The sequence below is a fragment of the Podarcis pityusensis genome (assembly GCF_964106645.2).
Source record: "Podarcis pityusensis genome assembly, chromosome: 13".
NCBI classification, from domain to species: domain Eukaryota; kingdom Metazoa; phylum Chordata; class Lepidosauria; order Squamata; family Lacertidae; genus Podarcis; species Podarcis pityusensis.
The window spans coordinates 16,221,075-16,231,938 of NC_138038.1; the positions used below are offsets into that span (position 1 = coordinate 16,221,075).

Consider the following 10,864-nt stretch of genomic DNA (forward strand, 5'->3'; position numbering starts at 1 on the left):
CTTTTCTTGTCCCATAAACAGACAGAAACCATTTTGATGAAATAACACAAGCATGTGCTGGTGTTTTTTCTGGTCTTTTTGTTGTTTTTGATGTAGAGAGACCTAGTTATCATCACAGCTGTAATTATCAATCTCATCATGACTAAGTCTCTCTTGAATAATGTCTCAATAGATTTCCAGACAATACCAGCCAGAGTCTGGGCATAAAACCCCTTCCTGCCATTCTAAGCAAAGGAGAGGTAAGAGGAAGAGGGAGGATTTCTGCTTTTCTCTTTGTTGAGGTGTAAAATAGGATTTTAATCTGTGAATTGGTAGGGAAGTGCTGTTCCTGTCAAGGTAGAATATTGTACTGAGCATGGTTCTGAAGCTGAGGTTCATTTTCCACATGGAAATGAGGGTGTCAGATGAGAAAAAATATTTGCCTCAGTATGTTGCTGTTTGTTGTGCCCATTCTCTTTCATCTGCCTCATATGGTGTGCAAACATACATGTTGCACCATCCATGATCTGTCCAGAATTCCACATGAATACTACCAACCTGGTGATCTTATTGTTGGCGGACTTGCTTCTCACCTCTTTACCAATTTTGACAAAGTAGACTTCACAGAAAGGCTAACCACCCATCAACTTCTTAATACCTTGTAAATACTTCATGTATCAAGTAATCAGGTGATACAGAAATATTCCCCAGCTCTAACCAGGCTCACAGAGAAGCCTGTTCCACTGATTTTAGAGGGATTTCCTTCCAGGCAGAGGTGTCGGGGAGGGGGGACCATCTCAGAGCTGAAGAGTTGGCTTGGAAGGAGGGAAATGGAGATCTGAATGTGTAGTCAGTGAGATGAGAGAGTCTTTCTTTCATTCATGTGTTCTCTCTTCCCCACATCCCACCAAATTTCTTCCAAGAAGGGTTTCACAAGAGGAGCCACAACTTAAACTTACCTAGTTTAAGATGGAAAGCCCTTCTCTGTTCTGAATATTGAACTTCACCTCTGAAAGTTTGGGGTGAATTGTCTTAAAAGCTCACCTCTCCTTTGAGGTGAAATTCTCATTCCGATGTTCTCATCCAAGTCAGGCTAGTCTTATATGACCCTCCCAGTTTAAAATGTGTCACAGGTTTGAATATGATGAGAATAACTCCATTAAGCCTAGTTCTCTGCATTTCGATACAGCTTTTTTGTGGGATCAGATCAGTACCTGTAAATAACCGATTTGTCTAAGCCCAAAGGGCTATTTTTATCATGTTAGATCTTCGGATGAAGGGGGGTTTAGTAGTAGTAGTAGTAGTAGTAGTAGTAGTATAATTAATCAGCTTCATGGTTTCAAAATATTTTATGGCTTCTGTTGATTTCTCTGTGTGACTGTCAATGTCTGTAGCCTTGTACTGTCGCTATGGTGCAGGCTTGTTTGATGACAAAGGACTTGTGACAGGGGAAGGGGGGGAATTTAATATATAGACATAGGCTGGATCAGGTCCATTCATTCCAATTGGCCTGGGCAACAATAGACTAATTGGCTGAAGGTTCTGATCCGCCAAGAAATGGCAGTTAACTGTCAGTTGGGAGAAGTAAGGAGGGAGGTGTGAGGGAAAAACCAAAGAAAGCTATGAAAGTGGACAGCTGAGGTTTAAACATTAAGCTACTTATCCCCAGTGTGTTAACCAAATTTGTGTTGAAGATCAGAACAGGTGAGCTGGTGTCTATTTCAAGGTAGGAAGCTGCCCAGTTCTTACAAATCAGTTCACATTTGAACATGAACCTACCAAAATTTGCTTGCTCTAAAAAGTTATCTAAACCAAAAGAGAGCCATCATTTGAAATTTATACTTCTCCAGATTTTGCAGTGGAATCTTCTAGCCAAGTCATGTATACAAAAATGCAAATACGGATGTAAAGTTTCCATCAAAATGCATGGAAATGTTGGCGCATGATTTCTGTTCTCATCCTGAAGCAAAGTACTTAACCCGAGGTACTATTTCTCGATTAGCGGAGTCTGTAAACTGAAGCGTTTGTAACCTGAAGTGTCTCTAACCTGAGGTACCACTGTTTTAATAAAAGTGAGCTACAAGTATAAAAGTGGGATACAATGTATTCCTTCAGGGGAAACTCCTTTGCAAATATAATAGGACAAAATTTCAACTAAAATGCTGAAGAATTGTCAAGCCTACCCCCCTTTTTTAAATTGCATAGCATATATTTCAAATATATAGCATGAAATTCTCATTGCAGTGTTGTGCCAAAGAACTACCAGCATATTCTGGCCTTGATATTTGCTGTCAAGGAGATCAATGAGAACCCCAAGATCTTACCAAATATCACCTTAGGATTCCACATCTATGACAGTTACTTCAATGAAAGGATGACCTATCGGGCTGCTCTGAACCTTCCCTCCACATTTATACCCAACTACAAGTGCAGCACCCAGAAACACCTGGTGGCAGTAATTGGGGGACTGGACTTTGATACCTCCCTCCAAATGGCAGACATATTGAGCATCTACAAGATTCCCCAGGTAAGATACTGCCTTGGGCTCTTCACACTCAATCACCATGATCTTTTCTATCCAAAAATGTTTTGTAGAATTGTGACTAAAAAAGGAGGGTGGTCCTGCTCTTCACAAAATGTGTTTCCTGTGGGCTTTGCAATTAAAGATGTCTGCTCTAGGTGGGCAGTCCTATTTCCCGTTCTTAAGCACACTTCCCTTTTCTCTCTGCTCTAGGTCTGAGCAGTGCCTCCCCTGACTCCTCTAACTAGTCTGGTGTCCCAAGTGCAGTAGATGATGTGGTCCTATTGGTATATTGAAGGAGGATTCAATGGCAGGACCAGTTGGTTTCTATCTCAGGCAGCAAAATATATTAGGTGTGACCTGGCCTCACCCAATAAACCAAGAAGTGTGGCCCTCTAGATATATGAGGTTCAGACAAATTAGAGCTTTCAAAGGTCAATACTAGGATTTTCAATAGGTGACTTTCTCTTTATGTTTGGAAATGGTTCTGTACAGAGCTTCTACTGAGGCATGCAGAGAATGGTCTGGATTGACTTTGCACTTTGGCTCATGTGTTGGCAGAAAGGTGCCCTCTTTTCACCGGAGGTGAAGGAGGCATGACCTACACAAGATTGGCAACAGCAGCTTACTACTCTATGGCCTTTACACCCTCATGCATTAACTAGGGCGGGGGACAGCAGCAGTGCAGGAAAGCAAGGAGGATGAACTGGAGACAGAAGATGAGGAGAAAGGAGAGCTAAGCAGGGCAGCACTCCATGGTGGCCAAATCAGCCACCCTCCCAACTTTCTGGAGTCTCCTTCCTGAGGCAGCTGGCTCATCATGTCTCCATGGCAGGCAGGCGTTGAATACACATTCTGCATTTATGAATTATGCCTCTTTATTCCCTTTAGCTCACTTATGGTTCCTTTGCTCCAGAAGATCCTGGTCAAAGCCAATCTACTTCCTTCTATAGGATGGTGCCCAATGAAGCCCATCAGTACACTGGGATTGTTGAGTTACTTCTGCATTTTGGTTGGACGTGGGTTGGGTTGCTCGCTGTGGATGATGACAGTGGAGAGAGATTTATTCAGACCCTGAAACCTCTGCTCTCCCAGAAAGGCATTTGCTTGGCCTTCTCAGAGACAACCCTGAAAACCACATATTTGGGAGAGTTTTATGATGTGCAGTCTGACTTCATCCAAATCTGTCATGTTATTATGGAAAGTGAAGCCAAGGTTGTTGTTTTCTATGGAGGAACAACGCCCATGATTCGCTTGCGAACAATGCTAGTGCTAGGTGAAATGGAAAATATTAACAAAACATCTGTGGGCAAGGTGTGGATTCTGACAGCACAGGTGGATTTCACAACATTGACCTACCAAATGAGTTGGGACATGCATGTCTTCCACGGTTCCCTCTCCTTTGCAGTTTATTCAAATGTGGTACAAGGATTCAAAGCCTTTCTTCGGGTACAAAATCCTTTTGAGGCAAATGGAAATGGCTTTGTCAAGCAGTTCTGGGCACAGGTATTTCTCTGTTTATTTCCAAACCCCAACACAGAGGAGCAGGCCAGTGAAACCTGCACTGGAGAGGAGAAGCTGGAAGATCTCCCTTCGTCTGGCTTTGAGATGAGCATAACAAGCCACAGCTATAGCATCTATAATGCTGTTTATGCCACAGCACATGCTCTACATGCCATGTTCTTGCCCGGGGCCAAATACAGGGCAGCAGTGGAAGGAGGGATGCAGAAGCTTCAGAAACTTCAGCCTTGGCAGGTAATGCCTATTATAACGTACAAGTTATTTGACATGGGCAGTGAAATGATCTCTTTCAGCTTTTGCCTTCTGGAAGAAGGTACAGGGTTATAAAGACTAGGACTAGCTGCCTGAGAAACAGTTTCTATTCAATTGTGATTTTGGTTTTAAACACAGTGTAAGGTAGTCTCTATGGGAGTATATTGTATTTAATTATGGGGTATCAGAGTTTTTAGGGGGTTAACCAGGCTGGGATAGCTGGGATAGCAGGCTTGTTGGTTTCTGAATGTCTGATGTAGATTTTCAATTTCGTTGTTCTGTATGGGACAATGACAATAAAGATTATCTTATTGTATCTAAACGTAGAAGACTAAACTGAAAATTTTCAAGTACTAACTGTAGGCTATGATCCTCCGCTTAACTTACGCAGATAAGCTGCTCCTCCAGTTGTTAAGCAGTAGCTGTGAATCCTGCACTGTGCTGCTTCTTTGTTAATAGGTACCTATGTTTATAGAGAAACTGTAAGTGAAGGAGAATCTGATCTTGCTCTGTCCTGCTCCATTGCAAGCAGTTTATCTGCACACAAGTTGAGGGGAGGATCCAAGCCTACAATGAGAGAAGGTGAGAGCAGTTCAGAGAATTCACATGTAGGCTGAGTTTCCTCAAAACCAAAAGGCTTTGTTGCCCATCTCCTCCCAAAGTGAAGGGAAGTGACATGGACGAAGCCTGGTAGGACAGCTTTGTTGTTGTTTAGTCGTTCAGTCGTGTCCGACTCTTCGTGACCCCATGGACCAGAGCACGCCAGGCACTCCTGTCTTCCACTGCCTCCCGCAGTTTGGTCAGACTCATGGACAGCTTACTCCATGGCATTAGCCCCCTTCATGCATTGATTAGATGTCTTCATGATGGTTATTTGAGGCTGTTTACCCTCTTTTCTATCTCTTCCGTGGGGTGTGACATATCCAGGCAGTGGGAACTGAAAGCCATGGATTTTTTCCTCATTTCTTCTTGGTCAGGAATGCATTAGGATTTTCCCTATAGGAGAGAAAGGAAATCATTGGCTCTCTCTGTGAATGCTCGCCTTACGAACCAATTCCAATGAGTGGATTCTGTTTGCATAGCAGTCCCTGCCAGTACCGAACGCTGAAGGCATCCTGAGTGTCAGAGACATATGCATTACTTCATAGTTCCTATTTTTCTTCCAATGCAGATCCATCCCTTCCTTAGGAGTGTCTCTTTTAACAACTCTGCTGGAGAAACGGTATCTTTCAGTGAGAGCAGGGAAGTAGAAGCTGGCTTTGATATTACCAACATAGTCACTTTTCCAAATAACTCCTTCAGGAGAGTCAAGGTTGGAAGAGTGGGTGGGGAGGCCGTCCCAGGCCAGCTGATTTCCATTGATGACAACAGAATGGTGTGGCACCAAAGCTTTCACCAGGTGAGGCATAATTCCTACATCCATGAGATATAGGAAAAGAGAATATCTTTAACATTACATTCCAACAGATCGCGCTCCATTTGAGATATTTGTTCCCCAGATGGTCAGGTTGAGCACACTTTTTTTAAAAGCATGAATAGAAAAATGAGTAGTTTGGCTCTGAGTCTGGAATAAGTATTTTAGTGTCTTCCTATTTCTAGTTGGGGGTGGGTTGAAATACTACTAATTTCTGTGTGCTAAAATGTTTATGTGTTTATTTAAATGGGCAGGTTTCACCCCTTTCATTATGTAACCCAAATTGCCATCCTGGTTCCAGCAAGGAAAAGAAGGAGGGGGAGCCATTCTGCTGCTATGATTGTGCTCCATGTCCTCAAGGCAAGATTTCATCACAGAAAGGTAGGGGACACAATATATACATGGTACTTTTCAAATGTATAAAGGAGACATCTGTGATATTTCTATTTGAACCTTAAGAGTTTCACAGTGGTAGCATTTGCAGTTGCTATCCAGAACATTTGAAATCTGAATATATTATTTTCTTTCCAGACATGGATGACTGTGTTGGGTGCCCTGAAGATCACTATCCACACAGAGACCAATCACAATGCATTCCAAAGACCATCAGCTTCCTGTCTTTTAAAGAGCCTCTGGGGATGAGCTTAACATTGTTGGCTCTTTCTCTGTTTCTCCTCACAATACTAGCCCTTGCCATCTTCATTAAACATCAGGACACACCCATTGTCAGAGCAAACAATCGGGACCTCACCTACACCCTCCTCACTTTCCTCCTGCTCTGCTTTCTCTGCCCATTGATCTTCCTCAGCCCTCCAGAAAGAGTGAGCTGCCTGCTCCGACAAATGGCTTTTGGCCTTGTTTTCACAGTGACCGTTTCTTGTGTTCTGGCCAAAACGATCACGGTGGTTGTGGCCTTTGTGGCCACCAAACCAGGATCCCGAATGAGGAAGTGGGTGGGGAAAAGACTGGCAAGCTCCATTGTGATTTCTTGTTCCCTTATCCAAGTGGTCATTTGTACTATATGGTTAGGAACCTCTCCCCCATTCCCTGATTCTGACATGCAGTCTGCGATGAGGGAAATCATTCTAGGCTGCAACGAAGGGTCAGTTGCCCTGTTTTACTGTGTCCTGGGCTACATGGGCTTTTTGGCCATTCTCAGCTTTGTTGTGGCCTTTTTCGCCAGGAAACTGCCTGACAGCTTTAATGAGGCCAAATTCATCACCTTCAGCATGTTGCTCTTTTGTAGTGTTTGGATCTCGTTTGTTCCAGTGTACCTGAGCACCAAGGGGAAATACATGGTGGCTGTGGAGATCTTCTCCATCTTGGCCTCCAGTGCTGGGATACTGGGCTCCATCTTTGCCCCCAAATGCTACATCATTGTGTTGAGGCCTGATCTGAACTGCAAGGAGAAGTTAATAAAGAAGAAATAACAAATTAGCCTAACATCTCTGTTTTTTGTTCTATCAGAATATGGCCAAATTAATCTCTCTTTTTCTACATCGTATAACCATGCTGTATTTTATCTGTTACAATTCCTATGTGCAATTACTTTTAAAATCCTCTGTGGTCTTTCTGAAATAGGGGTCCACAACCGTTTTCAACGTTTGGGAAACTAAGAAACTGTCATGGATACTGCTAAGTATGAAGGCCTGACTAGAACACCAGATGGTGGTTAATTATACACTGAATAAGAGAAAACAATATATTGGGAGGCTTAAAAAGCTTCTCCTTATTCTTTTCTATGTGATTCTCCAGTAAGTAAGGTTTCAGTGGAACTGCTACTGTCATGATTAATCAGTATCATTGATTTCAGTAGTTACAGGTGATATTTCCTACACAACTTCTGGTATTGTTTTTTATTTATTTATTTATTTACTTTTCAATTTCTATACCACTTTATATTTTTAATACAAATCTCAAAGCGGTGTAAAGGTAAAGGTAAAGGTACCCCTGCCCGTACGGGCCAGTCGTGTCCGACTCTAGGGTTGTGCGCTCATCTCACTCTAGAGGCCGGAGCCAGCGCTGTCCGCAGACACTTCCGGGTCACGTGGCCAGCGTGACAAAGCTGCTCTGGCGAGCCAGCACCAGCGCAGCACACGGAAACGCCGTTTACCTTCCCGCTATAAAGTGGTACCTATTTATCTACTTGCACTTAGGGGTGCTTTCGAACTGCTAGGTGGGCAGGAGCTGGGACCGAACCGCGGGAGCTCACCCCATCACAGGGATTCGAACCGCCGACCATGCGATCGGCAAGTCCTAGGCGCTGAGTCTTTACCCACAGCGCCACCTGCGTCCCGAAATGGTGTACAGCATATTAAAACAAATAAAACAATAGCCAGGCGATGTTCCTCCAGCCTCATGAGGAGCCTCTTCAGTAGGGCTGGTGAGTCGGGGCCTCGCCCCCTAGACCAGGTGGAAAGGGCCTTGCAGAGAGCTGCCTTCACGCCTCACACCCAGGTGATGTTCCTCCGACCTCATTGTTCTTACTTATAACAATGGTGGTATTGCTAATGGGATTTGAATTATTGAATTACAGTATGTGAGTGGTTGCTTAGGCATTGGTTAGCAACTATCTGTTCCCACTTGGAGGTAGGAACAGAACTGACAACCACATCCGTGCGGAAGTCAGTAAGGGTAAACAATTTTGGGGAGAGAATAAAGCTGGGTGCCAGGCTCACACCTCTCCCCAAATGCTCCCTGGGGCTCTTTTGTGGCCCTAGCCCTTTGTCAGGGATACGGACAAAAGCATGGTGAGCCCCTGGATTCCTTTAGCGGAATACCCTTGCAGCAGCAGCATTGGAGGGGCAGGCACAGCCAACCACATCCCCTCCACCAACCAAAAAATTAACCAATGCCTAACCACAACCTTACACGTTGTGACGATTTGCTACGCAGTAGGCAAACCCAAATGGCCCCAGCCAATCAGCCAAATGGTAAAATTCCTACCAGGCCCCTGCTCCAAAGCAGACGACCCCATGACAGGCATAGCAAGGTCAGCGCAAACCCTAATTAAAGGGAGGGTGGGTGGGTAATTTGATGTGCTCAGCGAAAAGAGAAAGCTCAATGCTGTGCACAGGGACCTATATAGCACCCCCATCAACCAAATAAAATTGCAACCATCAATTTTCCCCAGCAATATTGGGTATGCCCAATTAAATTCGTGACCATCCAAACTAATCCGCCCAGCAACAGGGGATGTCATGGTTGCTCCCACCACAACATGTGCTCTTCATGAAGGAGAACCCGCTTTATCAGACATTATTTAAAACATAGTGGAACAAGAAGATTGGTAAATAAAAAGACCATTTCATTCCATGACCCACTATGAATGCTGAATACATCTGGGCAATTGTAAAGTTAATTCTCTCTTACATCTTGATATCTCAAATACGTTAATTAACCATTCTTTTTGTATTTGCTAATCATTTTTTCTTTATTACATCTATATACCACCCCTCCAAATAGTTCTTTGTTTCACATACTCACATTTTTTGGGCAGTCTATATGTTTCCATATTTGAGGTGTTTTTCTATTAGGAGCACAAATAGCTGCTTGTGCTTATAATAATAATTTTATGATAATTTATTATTTATACCCCACTCATCTGGCTGGGTTTCCCCAGCCACTCTAGGCAGCTTACAGCACAATATTAAAATACAATGATCCATCAAATATTAAAAGCTTCTCTAAACAGGGCTGCCTTCAGATGTCTTCTAAAACTCTGATAGTTGATTATTTCTTTGACATCTGATGGGAGGGCGTTCTACAGGGTGGGTGCCACTACCAAGAAGGCCCTCTGCCTGGTTCCCTGTAACTTCACTTCTCTCAGTCCGGGAATAGCCAGAAGGCCCTTAGTGCTGGACCTCAGCATCCAAGCTGAACGATAGGGGTGGAGATGCTCCTCCAGGTATACTGGGCCTAGGCCATTTAAGGCTTTAAATATCAGCACCAACACTTTGAATTGTGCCCAGAAACGTACTGGGAGCCAATGTAGGTCTTTCAGGATGAGTGTCATGTGGTCTCGGCGGCCACTCCCAGTCACCAGTCTAGCTGCCACATTCTGGATTAGTTGTAGTTTCCGGGTCACTTTCAAAGGTAGCCCCACACAGAGCGCATTGCAATAGTCCAAAGAGGAGATAACCAGAGCATGCACCACTCTGGCAAGACAGTCCATGGGCAGGTAGGGTCTCACCCTGCGTACGAGATGGAGCTGGTAGACAGCTGCCCAGGACACAGAATTGACCTGTGCCTTCATGGACAGCTGTGAGTCCAAAATGACTCCCAGGCTGTGCACCCGGTCCTTCAGGGGCACAGTTACCTCATTCTGGACCAGGGAGTCTTCCACACCCACCCACCTCCTGTCCCCCAGAGACAGTACTTCTGTCTTGTCAGGATTCAACCTCAATCTGTTAGCTGCAATCCATCCTCAAACCGCCTCTAGACACTCACACAGAACTTGCAAAGAATGTGTGGTTTCTGAACACCTTCTCAGGGTTAATTTCCCAATGCTGCAGGACATGTAAAGGAGGTGAGAGAGATGCTAGTGTATCAGGAAAGAGTGGGGTTTCCTAGTTCTTGTCTGGCCATGGGGGCCCAGCTTATGGTCCCACATGGACAAACAAGTAAAAGAGATGACTTATACCTGTCAGGGTTAGGTAAGTTGAAGGTTATGTTGTCTGGGAAGGTAAGAAGGGACCTTTGGAAAAACCAACCCTGACAGCAGCCCTGCAAAGTCACCCAAAAATCTGTCATGGTATAGCCCTAACCAAGAAACTACATACCACATTCAGATGACATCCTACAATAAGAAGTGAAAGCAGCAAATAGAAGTAAATACGTTATTGAGAGACTGCAGGACCAAACAGAAACATGTTACCTTAGAATTACATTTAAGAAAGATACCAAGACACTCTTGGAATTTGAGCAGGGCCCCAAAACAGCAAAAGCTAGCTTACCTCACCCTAATTACCAACCTTTAGAATCATAGACCCCGCCAGCAGGTTTATCCAGACATACATGGCCTATTGCTCTCTATCAGTCTACCCAAGAAGCATAATATTTAAGGTCTTATCTGGTTGCTACAAGCTCAGAACTCATGGCTCTAAGAAGCCTCTCTTGGACTCCTATACCAATAATTTGGAGCTTTCACCAGCGTAACTAAGCCAAGTGCTACTGCC

At 44.1% G+C, this 10,864-nt stretch overlaps 1 protein-coding gene across 1 annotated transcript; it reads left to right on the forward strand.

Annotated features, from left to right (window-relative positions):
* The first annotated feature begins 247 nt into the window (after nt 1-247).
* Nucleotides 248-7,451, forward strand: LOC308460357 (vomeronasal type-2 receptor 26-like). The gene is made up of 6 exons (XM_080976633.1): nt 248-640; nt 2,224-2,506; nt 3,392-4,255; nt 5,445-5,672; nt 5,942-6,068; nt 6,219-7,451. Exons 1-6 carry the CDS (start codon nt 405-407, stop codon nt 7,115-7,117), a joined length of 2,637 nt encoding a protein of 878 aa, XP_080832759.1. The 5' UTR covers nt 248-404; the 3' UTR covers nt 7,118-7,451.
* Nucleotides 7,452-10,864: the final 3,413 nt, after the last annotated feature.